The following is a 21,787-nucleotide window of genomic DNA, read 5'->3' as shown; positions in this document are numbered from 1 at the left end:
ATCGCCGTGTGGAAATTGGAGTTTTGCTGTCACAAGCCGAGGAACAGCCTAGAATGGCAGCAGCAAACCCTAGAAACCAGGAGAGAAGCCTGGGACAGATTCTTACAGGCCTCGGAAGGAACCAACCCCGGCCCCCAGATCTGTGAGGCGACACACTTCTGTTGTGTGAACCACCCAGTCAGTAGTTCTTTCCTAAAGCAGCTCCAGGACACAAATACACCTGCTGTTACTACCTCCTGGGATGCAGAAATGGAGGCTCTGAGCAGAGGTAGGATTTGAACCCAGGCCAACCAGACCTCAGAGCCCACGTCCAGGTTCCTGGCCTTTCTTGCCGGGGAGGTGACAGTTTGGACATGCCCCTGTGTTTGGGGAATGGTGTCTGGGATGGGAAGCCTTGGACCCTTGGCCCATCGGGTCCAGATGTCACCGGTATCCAGGGCTCCTGCCAAGCCATCTCTCTGGACGGATGGATGGGGTCCAGCAAACCCTTAGGCACAGTGATTCCATTTCTTAGGTCTTGACCCCCAAGGACATCATTAGACACGTGTGTCAAGATTCACAGCCAGGATACTTGTTTGTAATATCGAAAACATTACAGAGACAGTCCCCATAGGGCCTGCCTTTAAAAACTGTGGTACCCACATTCAATGGTCCTGTATGAATGGACCACTGGTTAATAGCCGAGTGGAAACATGTTCAGGACAGACCATATTGATGCGTGAACTGGGAGTCGAAACAGCACACACAATGTGATCCCATTTGGGGCACATGAAGTGGTGTGTTTATGTTAATGTTTGGGGATATTTGCCCCAAATGTGAATGGCCCCTCTTTCCTGGTGGTGGGATTGGTTACAGGGGATTAGTACTTTCTGCTTTATAGCTTCTGTTTTGTATAAATTATAGAGGTTATGATGATCTTAATACTCAGAAAAGGTATAATAAAGCTAATTTTGTCTGAGAGTGTGTGTGTGGGGGTGGGGGTTAACTTATTATTCTAGAACTTCATGTGGCCCCCACAGAGTTCTGCCTCCTAGTAAATGGATCTTTTGCCCTGGCCTGAGTGTGCTGTTTCAGAGCTACTAGGAGGCCACGTTGTTTATCAATCAGCCCATAGACCAGAGAAATCCTTGATTCCTAACATTCCAGCCAAACAAACAAACAAACAAACAAACAAACAAAAAATGCTTCCCAAGGTCCTTTGGGGCCTGCTAGCATGATCAGTGAACTTTGGACTTCAGATAGTTTCTCAAGGACCTTGCAATCAACCCACCGGGGGAGCCATATACCCTGTGGGACTTAAGGCACATCCCTTCCTCTCTTTGGGGCCTCAGTTTACTCAGCTGTAAAATGGGCACATTCAACCAGTTCCGTGTTTCTCAGCTTTTTCTTTTTCTTTTTCTTTTTTTTCTCATGCCCTCTTCTGATAAAGATTTTAAAAATTGCACACCCCCACCCCTCCACCCGAGGGGGACATCTTAATCCAAAAGCCAAGAATATTCTGTGGAACTTTACTTTCTGTGCTTTGTATCACGAAAACAATGGGTGTCCCTGCACCTCATTTTCCAAAATTAAATAACAATACCGAATATGCTTTTCACATACAGCACAGGACTCTCTGAAACCACAGCCCACACCCAGCCCTGCTGTGTGGGAAGTCCCTGTGTGGTCCCTGAGACCCTTCACTGTTCCCACTCAGTTAAGCTCTCTAGTGTGGTGGCCTGGTGCTCCAGCTCTGGGTACAGACTGCCTGTGTGAGGGGTCACCAGATAAAATCCAGGGTGCCTTGTCTTGTTTTTCCATTGATTTTTAGAGAAAGTGGAAGGGAGGGGAGAGAGAGAGAGAGAGAGAGAAACATGGATGTAAAAGAGACACATCAATTGGTTGCCTCCCACACTCGCTCCAACCAGGGCCGGGGAACCCGCAACCAAGGTACGTGCCCTTGACTGGAATCCAACCCGGAACCCTTCAGTCCGAGGGCCGATGCTCACCTTCACCTTTTTATTTGCTGATGCTGGGGGCAGGGGCCAAGTAGAGGCTGGTCCTTCAAAACTGACCCAAACGATGCCTCCCCGAGGGCTGGTTGGTTCTTCTCTCTGGGCCTCAGTCTCCCCATCCATTCAGCGAGGTGCCCGATGACCTTTGGGCTTTAATAACCACCGCTCCAGGTCTGGCCCTGCAGAGGAGGGACCTGGAGCCCTGCTGCTAGTGTCCCTGGGATACCGAGCAAAGAGTATCCTCGTGGTCTCTTCTTGGCCTCATCCACCTAGCGTCCCAGAATGGCATTGGGCTGGCCGGCTGGCCCGGGGAGCCCTGTCCAGTACCTCTGGCCTCCCTTCCGGTGCTGCCAAGATGACCACCCCTACCACCCTCTGCAGGCCAGGAAACGACCCTCCCTCCCCCCGGGGTGGCAGCAGAAAGAGAGAAGAAAGAGGATCGCCTCCAGCTGGCCCGGGAGACAGGCCTGCTTGTGCCCATCAGCCCTCCAAGAACCCCCGCCTGCCCCCTCCCTTCCACCGAGGCCTGGACACAGGGCCTTGGGATCAGCCAGAAAAGTCAGGCAGCTTTTCAGGGACTGGGAGTGAGGGGAGGGGGTGGGGGGTTCAGCCCCTGCCAGCCGCACAGCGCCAAGCTGCGCCCTGTCTATAACTCCGGACTTTGACCCTGAGCTCCAGTCCAGGCTGGCGGGCAGAGGACTGAGGACAGGACACTCCAGAATCAGGAGCCTCCCCTTAGGAGACAGGACCCTGCACCCACAGCAGCTGCCTCATTTCTCCAGAAGTTTGGCACACCCGGTGAGTGGGGGTGTTCTTTTTTTTTGGGGGGGGGGCGGGCAGTAGAACTCATGTTCTCCCGGTGTCAACAGAGAAGGCTCCACTTTAGAGCCGGAGGCAGGTGACAGCCTTGTAGTCGGGCCGGGACCTCGGGTAAGCGCCTTTGCCTTTCTAAGCCTCTGTTTCCTCATCTGGAAGATGGGATCCTAACTCACCTCTTACAGGGTTGATTTGAGGGTTAAAACAGGTGATTGATGTAAAGTGCTTAGCATAGAACTGGCCACGCACCAAGTACTCAATACATGGCCATTATGATTTGGGGGGCGGGGAGCTGGTAGCTTGGCTGTCAAGCATTTATAAAATCTGTTCCATTTTCAATATAAACTCTGAAAACATCAACTTCATTAGAAGTAGCCCTAGGGCGCAACTTGGAGGAGCTAATAATGTTCATTCAAATATCTTCCCCGGGACTTGCTGATTTTTTTCAGGACGATCTTTCCTAGTCTTGGCTGCGCACATGTGGCCATCCAAGGCAGGAGCTGCCTCCAGCCACTTTCTAGGGAAAAGGGAGCCGATTAGCAAAGAAACACAGGACAAGCAGGAAGGGTCAGTGTCCATGTATTGCCGGCTGCACGGTGCAGAGAGCGCAGGTCTGAACACTGGCCCACACTGGCTGGGTGACGGTGGGAGCGTGGCTTTCGCTCCCTGCACCTCAGTTTCACTTCTGTAGAACCTTCTGGAGCAGGTGAGAGGATGTCTATACTGCATCTACATGTGTCTGGCAAGTGGCAGATGACCAAAATGGCTCCCTTCCTGCTCCATCCTTAAATAGACATTATAATTAGACACACACACACACACACACACATACACACACAAAGTTACTGTAATCACTGTCCAATCTGATTCGCCTACTTTATTAAGATCATTGATTTAGGACATGCATAGTCTCTCTTCACTTCTGTGCCTATCACCAACACACTGAACATTCCAGCAATTGTTGTATTTTATGTGGGTTTTTCCCCCCCAATGTAGGACTTTGAAACATTGGGGCATCCCTTCACCTGTTTGACCTTCAGATTTTTCACTTGTGAGTCAGGCTGGCCTGGGCCCTGCTTCTTACCAGGGGCTGTCTGAGGCTCAGTTGCCTCCTCTGTAAAATGGGCACAATGATCATCCCAAGGGTGGGTGGAAGGTTAAAGTAGATCGTGCGTGTAAAGTTCTCAGCATAATCCTAGGAGTTGAAAAACTAGCAGCAGCTGTCACTGCTGTTTCTCTCCACATTGTAGTTCTTTTCTGGATGTGACCTAGTCCCACCTTTCACGGGGTCTTTTTAACCTCAAGACCCTACAAATCTTTTTTTTTTTTTAATACTCACCCGAGCATATGTTTTTATTGGTTTTTGAGAGAGGGAGAGGGAGAGAGCAACGTCGATGTGAGAGAGAAACACCCATCGGTTGCCTGTCCTAGGTGCCCCGACTGGGGGTTGAAACTTCAACCTGGGCAAGTGTCCTGACCGGGAATCAAACCTGCGACCCCTACATGGGATGACGCTCCAACCGAGTCACACTGGCTAAGGCCCACAAGTCTTTTTTCACAAATGTGTGACTTCAGCTGAGTCCCTCCGCTTCTTTGAGCCTCAGTTTCCCCATCTGCATGAGGACATCTTGCTCACCTTTAGAATTTTACATACTGCAGGAACTGAGCCCTGCACTGTGACTTGTCCCTTTATCCGGCCAGCTGGTACCGGAAGTTACTCTGGGACTCCCCCCTCACCCCACCCCGCTCTCTTGGACACCACACCTACCCGGAGGCTTTGCTTGTTATCTGAGACGTGCCATGTGCCCGCTCTGCTTCTGTTCGAAGCCTTTTTCCCCTGCCCAGAAACCTCTTAAGGGTTTTCAGACACTCTCTTCTCTCATCTCACACAATTCTATTATATAAGCAGCTCCTTTTCCCCCTCAATTACTCACTGGTTTTCTAGGTGACATGAGAATGAGAAAAACTTGGGCCCTAGAAAAAGCAGAACTGGGCTCCCACCCCCACCCCCCCGCCTTCCTCCAACTCTTGCTGTGACTTCTAATAGCCTTGCTCTCTCCCAGCCTCAGCTGCGAACTAGGGACAACAATAATCACCAGTTTAATTTATGAGCTGCCTAGCGCTTTACAAGTACAGTGGGGCCTTGACTTACGAATTTAATTCGTTCCGTGACGGAGCTCGTAACTCAAATTACTCGTATGTCAAATCAAAAAGTGAACGAGTGAGACACGTGATGCTGGGCTGATGTTGTGGCGTTCACTGTGACGTTCGCTGCGCCAACTAGCGGTGGGGTATCTGAAGCTGGCTCGTGACCCGAATTTTAGCTCGAAACTCAAAGCAAAAAATCGGCTGAGAGACTCGTTAGTCGGGACACTTGTAAGTCAAGGCCCCACTGTATTTTCTCTTTTGATCCTCTAAGAACTCCATTCATTCATCTATTCATTCATTCTCGAGTCCTTGCTACGGGCCAGGTACTGTTCGAGGCCATGGGGACAGAGCAGTGGACAAAAGTCCCTGCTCTCCTGACATTCTGGTGGGGAGACAACCGGCAGGGAGCTTTGTGAACCCTCAAAAGTTTATGGAAGAGGAAGCGGAGGCTGTTACGATGAGCAACTACGCGTCCCGGTTTGCCACGGGACTCTCCTGGTGTTAGCACTCGGCCCCCACGTCCTGGGGACACCCTCAGTCCTGGGATATCGGGAGGTCGGCCGCCTTTGCTCGGTCAGGTTACGTGACTTGTCCGGGGTCACACCGTTGGTCCGCGCCAGAGCCAGCTGTGAACCCGGGTGTGTCTGACCTACGGCCTGGGCTGTGACTACTACTTCCCCATGCCGTGCCGCCTCAGGGATTCATTGTGGGGAATTTGGACAATACAGAAAAGCCCTCTGTGCCTGCCTTCTTATTGTTAATGTACAAAGGTGCTCAACTCTATGGAGGTTATGCAAAGACAGTCAGAAGGCCCAGAGAGGGGAAGTCACTTAGCCAACGTCACACAGCAAGGCGGAAGTGAAGCCAGGTCTGACTCTCCCTTCTTCCTCTCCCCTCCTCCACACCCAATGTTCTTTCCTTCATCATTTCCAACGTGCTGGGGGACAGAAGGAGGCTGCCATGTATTGAGGGCCTGCTCGTGCCAGGCACTGTACCAGGAACGGTTGCCATGCTGCTCATTTAATCCTTAGGACAACCCCGTGAGACCAGGTTCCTCCTATTTTATCGATGAGGAAATTGCAAGAGGAGGGTGGGGGTCCCTGAGAGGGTCTGCCTACTGCCCCCTGCCCCCTCCTCCCCCCCAACCAAGCCCAGGTTGGCAGCTGGAAGAAGCATCGCCCAGAGCAACGATGCGATTCTTTTGTTTTGGCGTTTTTTTATCTTCAACTTGGCTGCTGAAATCCTAACAGAGTACGGTTTTTGTGGCCTGGAGCCGTTTCCTCCTTTACAAAACTAGGCCATACTGAGAATGTCCTGCCGTTCAGGGCCACAGGCGGGGAGCCAAGGTCTGTGGGAGGAGAGTTGTGAGTAAAGAGGAGGGAAAGTTGAATTTGGCCCTTTCGGGCACAAACGTCCCCTTGTTCTGCCTCAGCAGGAGCCAGTAGAATATTTCCCTGCTGTGCAGGCCCAACCAGCTTCAAGGTCAAAAGCTGCTAGGTCTTCTAAAATTCTGAGGACCCAGGCAGCCCAGCACCCCAAGGCCGGCCGTGAGGGGGTGCGCTGGAGGACCTGAGTTCTGAGGCCAGCCTTTGCAGCTGATTTGCTTACAGCTGCATCCACTAGCTGCCAGCCCGGCACGGCACACAGCAGGTGTGCAAAAAGTGCGCGTGAGTTTACTTGAAATGAAATCCCAGCAGCACCCCTTCCTGGCTCTGTGACCTCGGGGAAGTGACTTTCATCTCTCAGAGCCTCAGTTTCCTCATGTGGAAAGTGGAGCCAATAACACTAGTCCCTATTTTAATAAGAATATTGGGAGACTTACAGGAAATGAAGCATGAGAAGCATTTAGCGCTGAGGCGGGCACACAGTAGGTGCTCCGCGAATGTCAGTAAGTCGCTTCTTTTGTACTAGACACTGGGTTAAACGTTTTTGTTTTTTTTTTAAATATACTTTATTGATTTTTTACAGAGAGGAAGGGAGAGGCATAGAGAGTCAGAAACATGGATGAGAGAGAAACATCAATGAGTCGCCTCCTGCACACCCCCTACTGGGGATGTGCCTGCAACCAAGGTACATGCCCTTGACCAGAATCGAACCCGGGACCCTTCAGTCCGCAGGCCCACGCTCTATCCACTGAGCCAAACCGGTTAGGGCAGGGTTAAACGTTTTACATGTGCCATCTTGGTAATCTTCCATCAACTCTCCAAGGCATGAGTTCATTTCCCCATTTTCCAGAAGAAGAAATTGAGACTTGGGAAGTGTCTTGCCCAAGGTCAATGGCCAGTAGGCAGCAGAACTGAGACTTGAGATTTGAAGCCAGAGCCCATAGTTCTAACCATTGGACTCCCCAGCTTAGAGCTAGCTAGGAACTCTGCCTACGCCCTTCTAAATATGTTTTTATTGATTTCAGAGAGAGGAAGGGAGAGGGAGAGACGGATAGAAACATCAATGATGAAAATCATTGATTGGCTGCCTCCTGCATGCCCCACACTGGGGATCAAGCCCGCAACCTGGGCATGTGCCCAGACTGGGTATCAAATCTTGCCCTCCTGTTTCATGGGTTGATGCTCAGCCACTGAGCCACACCCGCCGGGGTTAGGCCCTTTTAATGTTCCCAGATGGATACAGTGCTTTTGGGGAGGCTTCCCATAGGAAGCGGTATCACTTACCCGCTGTGTGACCTTGGGCTTTGCCTCTCCATGTCTGCTTCTCCCTTTGTCAGGGTCATGGTGAGGATTGAGTGTTAAAAGGGTCTGGCAGTATCCGCCACTCTCTAAGCCAGCGGTTCTCAACCTGTGGGTCGCGACCCCTTTGGCGGTCGAACGACCCTTTCACAGGGGTCGCCTAAGACCATCCTGCATATCAGAGATTTACATGACGATTCATCACAGTAGCAACATTACAGTTATGAAGTAGCAACGAAAATAATGTTATGGTTGGGTCACAACATGAGGAACTGTATTTAAAGGGCCAGAAGGTTGAGAACCACTGCTCTAAGCCTTCAGTGGGGGCTGGTGATGGTGGTGACGATAGTGATAGTGGTGATGGTGATGGTGATGGAGATGGTCCTGCAGGCTGGCACAATGCGCTTGGTGGTGATCGGAGCGGGCGTCATTGGGCTGTCCACCGCCCTCTGCATCCACGAGCGCTACCACTCGGTCCTGCAGTCGCTGGACTTGAAGATCTACGCAGACCGCTTCACCCCGCTCACCAACACCGACGTGGCTGCTGGCCTGTGGCAGCCCTACCTCTCCGACCCCGGCAGCCAGCAGGAGGCGTGAGTGAGGGTCCCAGAGGGTGGCCGGGCGGTTAGAGGAGCTGAGTCTCCGGAGGGGGCTGTCCCCTCTCAGGGTCCCTGTCACCAATGACAAGACCATTGTGGAGGCTATGGCCTGGCATGATGTGAAGAAAATAATAAATATGAAGCCCCTTCTAGGTGCTAGACAGATGCTACACTTGATCTCAGCAGTGATAGAGGTGACATGTGCCAGACCGATGGAGGCTTTGTCTCCATCCCTCCCCTAAACCAGGAGGCTGTCGATGCCAGATGAGTTGGTAAATCAGGAATACTTCTGAGTCGATCAATGCTCAGGTTTAGCAAAGAAGTTGTAAAGGACATGATGTTAGTTTTGAAACCCCCAGCTGATTCCACATAGGACACCTCAGATGAATAACAGCTCAAACAGACGTTTTTTTTTTGTTTTGTGTAATACTTCTGAGTCGATCAATGCTCAGGTTTAGCAAAAAAGTTGTAAAGGTCATGATGTTAGTTTTGAAACCCCCAGCTGATTCCACAAGGACACCTCAGATGAATAACAGCTCAAACAGACGTGGTTTTTTTTTGTTTTGTGTTTTTTTTTAAAAAAATATATTTTATTGATTTTTTACAGAGAGGAAGGGAGAGGGATAGAGAGTTAGAAACATCGATCAGTGCCGCCTGCCCAAACCAGTTAGGGCTCAAACAGACGTTTTATTCCACCCACAAATTCCAAACCAATGTTCCTGATCAGTGGGTGACAGTTTAGGGATCGGGCTTCTTTCCAGCTCATGGCTCTGTCATTCTCCTCCGTGGCTTCCAACGTTGCCCTTCACATGGGCCAGCAACCTGCACAAGGAGCATAGCATGAGGACTAGGTGTGCACAGTTTCTGGGGTTTTTTGGCTAGAGGGCAGTCACATGGTCATGCCTAGCTGCAAAGGAGTCTGGGAAATGTAGTTGAGCTGTGAGCCCAGGGAGAAGAGGAAGCCTTTGGGAGTGCCAGCTGGTGTTTACAGTGGGGTGGAGCCTAGAGAGAGCTTGAACCGTGTGGCTCACAGTCTCCGGAGCAGGTCACAGCCTTCATTTAAACTTGGCAACTATGTGATCCTAAGTTGGAGGTAGGTTCCGAATGGTTGTGAGGGAGCATGCTGTTTCCCTCTTCTCTTTTCTGCCTAGAGAGAGCTTGAACCGTGTGGCTCACAGTCTCCGAAGCAGGTCACAGCCTTCATTTAAACTTGGCAACTACGTGATCCTAAGTTGGAGGTCGGTTCCGAATGGTCGTGAGGGAGCATGCTCGGTTTCCCTCTTCTCTTTTCTATTGATGGGGACATATTGGAAAGCTTGGGGAAGAGGGAGACCCCTAGGCACGTGGGGGGCTGCAGGAGTGGACCATGATGGATTTCTGGATTTGGACACCTCCCCACCAGCCTGGCCACAGCCCCGGGCAAGCTGACCCTCAGAGCGGTCTTATCCAGCTCAGGGCATGACGTGATGAGACTCTGGTGGACCCTTCCAGGCATTGGAACCGGCAGACCTTCGACTACCTCCTGAGCCACATCCATTCCCCCGATGCTGCAAACATGGGCCTGGCCCCGATCTCGGGCTACAACCTCTTCCATGAAGCTGTTCCGGTGAGTGAGGAGCCCTTGACCGTGGGGCAGAGCCTTGATCACAGACCAGAGTCACGTTCTGTAGTGGTGGGCACTTGGTGCTGAGGCCAAAATACGTCCTGTGACTCTGCAGGTGGTCCCCGGGCTTTTCATCAAGATGGACTAAGACACTCATCATGGTGCACACTTCTAAAGCCCCTACTGTGTGCCAGGCCCTGTCCTAACTACTTTACAAATTGTGCCTCAATTAACTCTCACAATAATTGAGTGTTATTAGTATCTTCCTTTTGCAGATGAAATGGCGTACCTTACTTGAGCTCACAAAGTTTTAAAGTGGCAGAGCTGGGATTTGAACCCAGACAGTCTGTGACCGCATGGGGGATGTTCTCAGGTTGCTTGGAGAGGGTGATTTGGCTGGGTGCCCACAACCCCAAGCCAACTCTCCAAGGTTTAGTCAACATTTAACCCTGTGCTAAGAGCATTAGCCACGTTATCCACTACCTTCCATGGGACCAAGAGTGACTATTCACTCCATGATACAGACCAGAAAACAGCCTCAGAGAATTCAAGGTGTTCAGGGGTGAGACTGAAATTTCCATTTATGTTGTCTGACCCCACTCTCACTCCTTGGGGACTTTCACTGCCTCCCCTTTTGTCTCCCATATTCCCAACCCTTACCCTATCACTCACCCCAAGTCTTACTCTTACCCTTAGTATAGCATAATGGTTAAGAATTTGGACTCTGAAGCCAAACTGTGTGGGTTCAGATCTCAGCTCCACCATTTATTAATTGTGTGATCTTAGACAAGTCACTTAACCTCTCTAAGCCTCAATGGGCCCATCTATTAAATGGGGATAATAATAGGATCTACCTCAATGGGTTGCTGTGAAGATTAAATGGAGTGGTATACGTAAAATGCTTGGAACAGAGCCTTACACACAGTGAACATTATATAAAAATTTTTGTTATAGATACTCTTGACTTGCACCCATCCCTGTGTCCCCTCCTCTCCTTCTTCTGCAGGACCCTTCCTGGAAGGACATAGTTCTGGGATTTCGGAAGCTGACACCCAGGGAGCTGGACATGTTCCCCGATTACAGGTAAGGTTACTGTCATGGGCAAAGGGAATGAGGCCCCACAATTCAGACAGACCCGTCCAGGAGGCAGCAGAAGACGGAGTCACCAAAGTTCCTGTCCCATCCTACGCCGAGAGCCCCTCAGACCTTGGTCTCCTGGTGCTCTGTTCAGCTCCTTCAGAGAAGAAACCCACCCAAACTGGGCCTTGGGCGAAGGAAGTGGGGGTTATGGAACCACAGATCTCAAGGCCAGAAGCTCCGTACCCCTTTAAAGAGGCTATGTGACTTCCGAAGGTCACACAGCCAAGTGACCAGAATGGGATTCCAATGCAGTCTGTGTGACGCCAAACCCCTCTGTTCTTTTCCCTACAGCCCAGTGTCTTTCCGGTCCTCTCCTCACCCACCCAATGCTTGAATCCCCTCTCCAAAGGCACATCCAGTCTCCACTTGCACATCCCCATGTCGGGGATGGCTTTGTCTGACAGAACAAATTTCCTTGCATTGAGCTAAAAACCACTTCCACTTGAACTTCTCCCAATAATGGTCCTGTCTCGACCCTTGGGCCCACACCACCACCACCCCCCTTCCACCGCCCCTCCAAAAAAACACAACAACCACCCAACACTGCTCCCATCTCCATTGGATAGCCTTCTGATTCTGATCCTTTATTCCCACCTTTGCCTGCTGTGACTCTAGCTACGGCTGGTTCAACACAAGCCTGACTCTGGAGGGGAGGAGGTATCTGCAGTGGCTGACTGAAAGGTGAGATGTTCAACTTTAGCTTCAGGAAAGCCCTCCCAGGGACCAGGGTTGTAGTAGATGGTTGTTCATGGTATTCGTCTTTGTATCGACCAACCCCAAATGTTAACCTTTAGGTGTGGTGGGAGTTAACCACTGTGCAGTGGTTCCATCTGGCTGGGCAACTCTTTACATGTGATGTCTATTATCGACCTCACTAAAATCCATAACATTTGTGTAGTAGCTTTAAATGGATTCTCTTAAGTTTTCCAGGTCTATTTACATCATCTACAAAACATGCGTTGCCTTTTATTTTTATACCTCATCTTTTTTTTTTCTTGTCTAACTGCTATGGCCAGTACCTCCAGAACAATGTTAAATAATACAGGTGATAGTAGACGTCCCTGTCTTGTTCTTGATGTTGATAGGAATCTTGAAGTGTTCTACATTAGCAAACATTAGCTTGAGAGATACATTTGTATTTGTATTCACGTGCCTTCACATTAAGAAAGATTCCATATACTTCCTACCTATTACTATTTCATTATGATTTTTAAAAATATAGAATAGATGGTGGCTTTTATCAAGTGACCTGGGAAGTTTTTAAAAACGTAGCTTTCAGGACCCTGCTTCATATCTACTGAACCAAAACCTCTGGGATGGGGCTCAGAAATTTGTATTTTAGGAAATTCCCTGGGTGATTCTAATGATCAGCCAGGTTTACGAACTATTGCACTAAAACCCGGTTATTTCTTCTAACCTTGGGACACTTAACGACTCCCGTCTAGGCTCTTCCTGAAACAAATGCTCCAAGTTTTTCTACCTTGAGGAAACTATGTAGATAAAATAGTCCTGAGGTTATGCTTCAGCCTTTATATAGTTTATTTTTTTGTTCTTTTGATGTTTCTATTATATTTCTAATAGTGACAAATATTTTTCAGCTGAGAGATTTAGAGGGAGGGGTGAGTGTCCCTAGCCCTCCTCCCTCCTCATGCTCTGCTTCTGACAAAGGGGTGGCATTGGTCCAACCCTGTCCCCCCTCCACCCTGCATTTAGTGTGAGCTCCAGCCCCGTCATTGACTCACAATATGACCTTCAGCAAGGCCCTTCTCCCATCTCCATCTGCCCGATGAGGATCTTGGACAGTCTCAGGTTTCCCAAGGGACATTTCATGGCCCCCTGGGGCACCAACCAGTTTGGCTATACAGCCGTTTTCTCAAGGAGCAGCCCATGGGACAGAGGGTGTTTGGGACGTGTCCCCATGCTGTCCTTGTGGAGAGGTGGGAGAGAGGGTTGAGTCATGAGCTTTTCCATGTGTCTGATCATCCCAGGTTAACCGAGCGGGGAGTGAGGTTCTTCCAGCAGAAGGTGGAGTCTTTCGAGGAGGTGAGCTGCAGGGCTGGCAGGGGCTGGGTGTTGGGGGGAGGAGAAGGGGGCGAGCCTTTGCTTCCTGTTGCTGAGTTGGGGGCCCCCTCCTCAGTCTTCCAGGATCCCTTTGAGGCCCATCCCAGACTCCAAACGTCTGTCAATCCCAGAAGGACTCGGGCATTTTGCCTTGATATTGGTGGCAGAAGTGAAGGGACAGGGGCACAATGGCGGCCATGAGGGCTGATCTATATTAAAGCCCAATATCAGCTGCTCCCCACCCCCAAGTTCCAGACACTTGGATTGCCTCCTACCGACCTCTGGGTTGATGTTTCTGCAAAGTCACGGGCCCCAGCTGACTCACCGGCGGAGGAACACCACCACCGGTCATCATGACAGGAGCTGCTACCATCAGGCGCTGGCCTTGCCCCAGGAGCTTTGTTCTATGACTTCACTCAGTCCCGGCAGCTAGGGTAGTGCTTGGCTCATGGAAGGTGCTCAGTCCCCGCAGCTACTAGCGTTCTATAGTAAGCATCGCTCTACACCCAGCTCTGATGGGCCCTTGGGAAATATAGCTGACTCAGACGCAGCCCTCATTCCCAAAGAGATGACAGTCCAGTGTAGCAAACGCTAGCTCATGAACAGTAACAGTGCCCTGCGATGTGCATGCCCCAGGACTGACCTCTGAGGTGCATCATGGGGGCTGGGAGTCTGGGTGCCCATCAGGCTACATCCTGGACCTACCGAGTATCCCACCCATGCCCAGCACTAGGGGTTCCAACGTGCCTTCTGCAGATGTCTCGGCAGAGGAGAAGGCAAGAGAATGAAAGGAAAGGGAGTCAGAAAGAGGAAGAGAACGAGCTCCGCTTGCTTTCTGACTTCTGGAAGGTTCCAGAAAGGTCCCCCCTTTTCCACGGTACTCCTTTCTAAGCACTTTTACACCCAGAGCCACACTGGATCCTCACAGTGGCTTGCGAATGTGCATTACCAGCCCCATTTTATTGCTAAGGCAGCTGAGCCTAGAGGAGGTGACAGGACATTTCTGAGGCCACACGGCAGGTCAAGGGCAGAGCAGACATTAGGAGCCAGGCCCAGGAATTCCTCCTTGAGCCTCCGCCCTGCTGTGCCACAGGGAGCTGAGAGCTTTGAGGTGAAAGGAGGGTAGAAGAGGGGGCAGGAGTACCAGGATCCTTACCCCCTTCCACCCTACCTGCCCTGTTGGTTGCTGCCAGGTGGCAAGAGGAGGCGCTGATGTGATTATCAACTGCACCGGCGTGTGGGCCGGGGCGCTGCAGCCGGACCCGCTGCTGCAGCCAGGCCGGGGGCAGATCATTAAGGTGAGTGTGGAGGTGAGGGATGAGACCTCGGCCTTTGTTGTTAGGAAGATGGTAGCTGCCTGCTTATCTCATCTCCAAAGACAGAGGATGGGTCAGGGACATCTGCCAGAGGAATTGCATGTCGAAGAAGCAAGAGAGACCAACGCAACACGAACCCTCCCAAATGTTCTTTTTTGAGATTTCTTCTTAATAGCATAGCATGCGTGTCTATATACTAGTACATGCTTGTGCATATATGGGAGCTGCATATGCGTGCGAGCATGCCTATTATTATAACGAAAAGAGGACTTTGTTGTGTCCATCGCTGAATCCTCACCACAACCCTTTGAGATGGGGTCTATCATATCACCATCACCATCTCAGATAGGGAAACTGAGGCACAAAGGAATTAAGGGACATGCACAAGTTCACGCAGTAGTAAGCGGTGGAACCGGGATTAGAACCCAGGCAGCCTGGAGAAGAGCCTGGGTATAAGCATCAGTCCACACCACCTCTCACTGTGTACGTGTACATGTGCGTGAGGCGTGCCTGTTTGTGAATGTACACGTGTGCATTCGTAGGTGTGTAGGTGTGTGGGGATGGCGTGTGTATTCCTGAGGTGGTCGTGTGTGTGTGTGTGTGTGTTTGCACACACGTGCTGGGCTTTTCTGTGGGTACGTGGGTGAAAACATTCGATGCTTCAGGGGGCAGGTTGGCTCTCATTCAGGGTGCTCTTCCTGCAAGCGCAGGCAGCCAGGTGCAGACGGTGGCAGGGGCTCCTGGGAACTGTCCACTCTTATCAGAGCATGTGGTCTTGGAGGGGAGCAGGGCAGGGGGCCCGCTGATGCATCTCCCCTGAGGAGACTTCTTCGTCCTCTATCAACAGGTGGATGCCCCTTGGATGAAGCACTTCATCATCACCCATGACCTAGACAGAGGCATCTACAAGTCCCCGTACATCATCCCAGGGTAAAAAGCTGGCATCCTAGGCAGAAGAGGGGCCATCTTTATGCCCTCAAGCTCCTGCTGCCTGCCCCAGGCCCGTTGCTTAGTCCCTTCAGCTTTTTTCTTCAAATGTTTTTTTTTTAAAGTGTGGTTGAGTCATTAAATGCCTGGGAGAGGGCGACAGAGATAGAAACACCAACCACTGAGCCACGCCCTGCCGGCCAGGCTTGAACATGCTTTCGGATGAGAGTGATGCTAGAGACAAAGGTGATGCTGGAGACAAGGACGTGATGGCAGTGACACTAGACGTGGTGTGAATGGCAACAGCAGGAAGGGTGGTGGGAATGGTGATTGGAGCTGATGGTGATATTAATGACAGAGGTGATGGTGTTAATGAATATGGTGGTGGTATTGATGCGATGACCACCATGTTGATAGTGAAATAGTGGCAGTAAAGATAGTCTTGCTATTGATGAGGAGATCAGTGTCAATGCTGGAGGTGACTGGGAGTGGGGGGGATAGGCAGTGCTCATGGAGATGACAGTAGCAATGATAACGGTAACAGAGGGGCAGAGATGACAGTCTCAGAGGCCATGTTAACTCTGTGGCTGTGCTGACGGTCTCAATGGCGATGGCGATGGTGAGCAGGAGATGACAATATCCATGGTTAATGACGGTGGTGGAAATGGTGGCTGGGGATGATGGTGACGACATCTCAATGGTAACAAGGAAGGAAGTAGTGCAGATGGTGTTGTTGATGGATATGACAATATTTTTTCCAGGTTTATTGAGATATAATTGACACACAACACTGTGCTCATTTGAGATGCATAATATGATTTGATAGATGTATATATTATGAAATGATTACCACAATAAGGTTAGTTAACATATTCATTACCTCACATAATGACATTGTGTGTGATGAGAACACTTAAAATCTACTCTCTTGTCTGGCCGTGGTGGCTCAGTGGATTGAGCGTCGTCCCATGGACCAAGAGGTTCCGGATTCGGTTCCCAGTCAGGGCACATACCCAGGTTGCGTGCAGGAGGCAGCGATCAATGAGCCTTTGTCATCATTAATGTTTCTATCTCTCTCTACCTCTCCCTTCCTCTCTGAAATCAATAGAAAATATTTTTTAAAATATAGTTTTATTGATTTTTTACAGAGATGAAGGGAGAGGGATAGATAGTTAGAAACATTGATGAGAGAGAATCATCAATCAGCTGCCTCCTGCACACTCCCCACTGGGCACGTGCCCACAACCAAGGCACATGCCCTTGACCAGAATTGAACCTGCGACCCTTCAGTCCACAGGCCGACGCTCTATCCACTGAGCCAAACCGGTTAGGGCAGAAAGTATTTTTTTTTTTAATCTATTCTCTTAGCAATTTTCAAGTATTCATACAGTATTGTTAACTATAGTTGCCATGCTGTATACATGAAGAGATGACAATAACGGTGATGGTGGAAGTGGTGGTTGATGGTGATGACAATGGCAATGGCTGTGGTGTTGGTGGTATTGTGAGCAGGGATGTTGATGGTAGCAGTGAGTTAGGTAGAGATGGTGGTAAGGGTTAGCGTGGTGATGACCCCCACTCATCTCAAAGGCTTCATTTCCCTTCATCCTTGACCCTCCTTACTTTTATGTAGGATCCAGGCAGTGACTCTTGGAGGCATCTTCCAGCTGGGGAACTGGAGCGAGGTGAACAATAGTGAAGACCACAACACCATCTGGGAAGGCTGCTGCAGACTGGAGCCCACACTGAAGGTAAGGGGGAGAGGTATCCGGTCCCTAGACCAGGCTCCGGGCAGCTTGATCGTGAGGACATGTGAGGAGGGGAAGATTCTACCACGGGATAACTGGGCGAATTAATTCCAGCAAGGGCCTGTGGAATACACCCGAATTTGATAATGCCCAGGGAAGTCCTGCTATGGGCTGATGAAACATATATGACCATGACTGAGACTTACTCTCTGTTAAGGTGACATCTTCAAAACATATTTGTTGCAGAAATTTCAGTTTTCTCATGTGCCTGTTAGTGGCAATGACAACACTGATGGTGAAGAGGGTGTGATGAGCAGGTGGAGGTAGTGGTTGGTATTGATGGTGATGAAAATGCTGAGGTTGGTAATAAGGATGGTGATGAGGTGGTGACTGTTGACAATATCATGGTGGTGACTGGTGGTTGATAAAGATGGAGAAGCTGATAGAAGTGGTGGTAATGAGTGATAGTAATGATGTTGGTGGCTGACAAAGGTGGTGATGATGGCAGTGGGGATGAATAAAACAGACAGTGATGGTGTCCAAGGTGGTGGTAATGATACCGAGGTCCCAAAAGTGAACTCTCTATCCCCTAAAAATGGCAGCAGAAAAAAAATAATCGGGAGATGAATTACTAACACTTTTCTTTCCAGGATGCCAAAATTGTTGCTGAATTGACTGGCTTCCGGCCAGTACGCCCCCAGATTCGGCTAGAGAGAGAACAGCTTTGCTTCGGGTCTTCAAACACAGAGGTACACTTTCCTGGCATGGAAAGCAATGCCCTCCTCACTCCTAAGAGGGCCCTTGGCAGTGCTGGCTCATGTCCCCTCCTCTAGAAATGAGGCTCCATGATGGTGAAGGACCCACTCCAGGTTACATAGAGGGCAGTGCCTTGGTTTGCTGGGATCTGTGGTCAAGCAGAAGGAAATGGGCACCTTATTGAACATCTGCTTTGTGCCCATGACACCAATGACCTTAGGGAACCTCCCCTCCAGCTCTTTGGGGTGGGGACTATCCTCTCTGAGCTTCAGATGAGCAAACAGGGGCTCCAACAGGTGGAGTCGCTCCCTAAATCAGACCACTGGTGAGGGACAGGCTTGGGATGCGATCTGAATGTGACTCCAGCCCCCTTTCCCACGCGTCCATTTGCGGCTGCTCCATTGTCTCTCTGGGGTCCCCTCTCATGTCCTCTCTCCCAGGGCAGGAACTGGGCTTATTGAAATGACGGGAGGTGCTGTTCTGGGCTGAAGGCACTGGCCTGAGTGGGTGGGGGTTGGGTTCCCATCAGGAAAGCAATCTTCCCCATCGAGGTCACCGTCCTTCCTTATCCCGGGAATGTGTGTAAAATCGGGAGAGTCACGCATGGAGTTTTTAAGTCCCGGCTAACGGTTTGAGCTTTGAAAAGCGCCCCAAGGTCTTGCCTCTGTCTCCAGGATGAATAAGCACGTTACCCAGACCCCGCTCTGAGGGTGCCCCTGGTTTTCTTTCCTCCCGACGTGGGTAGAAGAGTCATCTATTCACACAGGAGGTTCAGCAATCCGGAGCAGGGTGGGAACGAGGAAGGTGATTTAGAGAACGTCAAGCCATTTTGTGTGTGTGTGTGTGTGTGTGTGTGTGAAAACCTCTGACTTCAAGTTCTAGATGATTCTGCATTTCCTGTGCTGAGTGTATAAAGCAGGTTCCTCTCCTAAGTAGAAGAGGAGTCTAGGGTGTCAACCTCCAGTTCCCCAAACAACCCCCTTACTGCTGCTCCCAGAGACCCCACCCTCCCGCCAGGGTGCTGAGAAGAGTTTCGGTGTCCTCTGGCTTTGTCCAGGACTCTTCAGAAAGTTCCTGAATCTCTCAGGGCAGACCAGGCCATCTCCTCTCTTCCTCTCCCAGGTCATCCACAACTATGGCCATGGAGGCTACGGGCTCACCATCCACTGGGGCTGTGCCCTGGAGGCGGCCAAGCTCTTTGGCGAGGTCTTGGAAGAAAGGAAGTTGCTCAGGATGCCACCATCTCACCTCTGATGATGCCAATGACCACCGCCCCCCCACAAGGACTTCCCGCTTTCCTCGGCCAACTAACTAATCGATGTGCTTCTCTCTAAGTCAGCGGTTCTCAACCTGTGGGTCGCGACCCCTTTGGCGGTCAAACGACCCTTTCACAGGGGTCGCCTAAGACCATCCTGCATATCAGAGATTTACATGACGATTCAGAACAGTAGCAACATTACAGTTATGAAGTAGCAACAAAAATAATTTTATGGTTGGGGGTCACAACATGAGGAACTGTATTGAAAGGGCCAGAAGGTTGAGAACCACTATGTAAGTCATCACTTACCCCTGCCCCCCACCCCTGGCTCCTGTGGACAAGAAGCGTGAGGTGAGAGGGAATCACAAGGTCAATTCCTGGAGGTGAGTCCAGCCCTATCTGGGCGCACTTTGACCTCTCTCTCTGGGCCTGACATTACTAAAGCTTACTCCACGAGTCCTCAGAAGAAAGGAAATTTCAGAAAATCAAAGAGGCAAGCAAGGAAATGAGGTAGTTGAGGTTCAGTAACTCGATGACAAGTTGCATTAACATATTAAAGGTTCTGAAAAGTCCTGCAGCGAAGACACCTATCTGATGTTGTCTTCCTAAACCTAGCTGGCTATGGAAACCGTTTGCCCAGCCCTAATGCCACAGAATGAACCGGAGGGAATGCTGTAACAGATTTCACAGGAAGTTATATGTCAAACTGGAATACAGAGGAGGCAGAAGAGATGAGGCATGAAACTACCAACATTTGATGCCTGTTTCACATCCAGGATCCCAAATGGCATCAGCGGCCCACTGCGTGGCCCCAGGGACACCATGTAATCCTTGAGAAGGGGCCACGGGAAGGATCATCCCCCAAGGAACCCCTTCACAGAGAATAAACTCACCAAGCTCACTCCTTGTTTGCTCAGCATCTCTCTACCTTGTGGCTGGTACCCCCTGAGATGGCAAACAGGCTTCCAGATGTTTCTGAAAGCCTTACATGAGCCTAGAAGCCACCTTGGCATCTTCATCCCTAATTATCTGCCTCAGTCTCTTAAGTTGAATTTTCATCTGTCTGGTTTTGTTGTTTGTTTGTTTTTTTTAAAGACTGGAGCCTAGAAGTCTTCATGCATCTGGGATCAGTGGCACCCTGTGTGCTGAGAAGAGGTCTCTACTGGCCCACACCATGCTATGTCCATGCCATTACTGTTTCTTCCTGAATTGTTTCACCAGATGTTGGTGTTTTTTTTTGCATTTCTGGGTCTTTTGTGTTTCCATATAAATTTTACAACCAACTTGCCAATTTCTGCATGAAATGCCAGCTGGGGTTTTGATAGGGATTGTGTTGAATTTATAGATCAATTTGGGGGAGTATTGATTGACATCTTAACAATTTTAAGTCTGCTGAGCCATGAGCCTGGCATGCCTCTCCATTTATTTAGACCTTCTACTTCTTCCAGCGATGCTTGGTACTTTGTAAAAACCTTGCACTCCTTTTGTTAAGTGTATTCCCAAGAGTTTTGTTCTTTTTGATGCTATTGTGAGTGGAATTGTTCTCTTACTGATGACTCTAGAAAGCGCTCTGTTCTCTGGCATGGTGGGAGTAGGGGCATTTGAAGTAGTTCCTCATCAAATATTCTTGACTAACTGAGAAGGATTATAGGTGAGGTATGTTCAGATGTCAAAGAATCAGAATACAGTAAAGCACCACCCGTGGCTCACATCTGGCTGAAACCACTGAGTTTCCGAGGAGCAGAAGGGGCCTCGGAACCTTCTAGAGTTTCATGGTTGGCATCTTGTGTGCCTCCCACAACACCCTGCATCCCTCCACTCGCGCCCACATCACACTGCATCGCAGTGACCTGTTTAGGCCTGTACCCACCACTGCACCCTGAATGCTTGAAGGTAAGGACCAGGTCTTATTCTTTTCTTGCATCCTCAGTGTTGAACATCATGCTTGATGCATGGTGGAGACTCCATGCATGCCAACCACATGCCATCACACGATCCGCAGCAGTGACAATGAACAGACTGGAGAGGTTACATATGTGTCTGCCTGGGTTCCAGAAATACCAGTAATTGTGCCACCGTGCGGACAGAGCAGGCCAAAGCCACCATGTTTGTACCTCTTGACCCGGTCTTCCCAACCCATCTTAATTGGGCCGGGACTATAGCAAACACTAAACTGCACCCATCGGCTTCCTCCCCTGAGGATTTGGAAGTGGGACACTGAACAGCTGGGTCAGGTATGTTTGCAGAGCCGAGCCGTGGTGAGTGGGAGCCATATGCAGGGTAGGCACAGGCAGCAACCACGAGGAGGCACTGCCAGAGGCTGCCAACGGCGGCCCCTTCACCAAACCTGGCCTGCAGTGAATTTCATCGGGCTCACACATCATTGAAAAATGTTTGACCCGATCTACTACAATTTGGAGATTTGACATAAAAATCCAGATTCCTGTCTTGAAAATTGGGAGATCCCATCATGCAAAAAAAAATAAATAAATAAAAAATAAATCAGCTACAACTGAGTAGTGGCCGCCCCTTTTCTGGGGGCCTGTCTCCTTGCGTGTGCAGTCCTTCCCTCTTCCTGTACTTCTTCATATGAATTAACCTGAGTCCAATCGCCAGTCCTTGCCATTAAAACAGTCTTGATGGGAGCTCCCCAACCCCCATCCCCTACCTCCATCTTCCTTCTTCCATGCTAACAGAATCCTAATTCTGTTTCAAGAGGCTCCTGTGGGAAGCAGGG

The 21,787-nt window shown here is 50.1% G+C and overlaps 1 protein-coding gene across 1 annotated transcript; it reads left to right on the top strand.

Annotated features, from left to right (window-relative positions):
* The first annotated feature begins 2,658 nt into the window (after positions 1-2,658).
* On the top strand, positions 2,659-19,169 carry DAO (D-amino-acid oxidase). The gene is made up of 11 exons (XM_005869682.2): positions 2,659-2,792; positions 8,033-8,235; positions 9,733-9,847; positions 10,851-10,927; positions 11,600-11,665; positions 12,973-13,027; positions 14,239-14,343; positions 15,209-15,291; positions 16,922-17,039; positions 17,687-17,785; positions 18,915-19,169. The coding sequence occupies exons 2-11, from the start codon at positions 8,042-8,044 to the stop codon at positions 19,044-19,046; spliced, it is 1,044 nt and encodes a 347-aa protein (XP_005869744.1). The 5' UTR covers positions 2,659-2,792; positions 8,033-8,041; the 3' UTR covers positions 19,047-19,169.
* Positions 19,170-21,787: the final 2,618 nt, after the last annotated feature.

This window comes from Myotis brandtii, unplaced genomic scaffold (assembly GCF_000412655.1).
Source record: "Myotis brandtii unplaced genomic scaffold, ASM41265v1 scaffold303, whole genome shotgun sequence".
Lineage (NCBI taxonomy): Eukaryota > Metazoa > Chordata > Mammalia > Chiroptera > Vespertilionidae > Myotis > Myotis brandtii.
This window is presented reverse-complemented; position numbering and strand designations above follow the sequence as displayed.

What these genes read in the sequence shown, in the direction of transcription:
- DAO (XM_005869682.2), top strand. Translation starts at nt 8,042, where the DNA reads ATGCGCTTGGTGGTGATCGGAGCGGGCGTCATTGGGCTGTCCACCGCC. An exon ending in AGGTGGAGTCTTTCGAGGAG is followed by an intron (nt 13,028 to 14,238) that starts GTGAGCTGCAGG and finishes GGTTGCTGCCAG; the next exon opens with GTGGCAAGAGGAGGCGCTGA. An exon ending in GACTGGAGCCCACACTGAAG is followed by an intron (nt 17,040 to 17,686) that starts GTAAGGGGGAGA and finishes TTTTCTTTCCAG; the next exon opens with GATGCCAAAATTGTTGCTGA.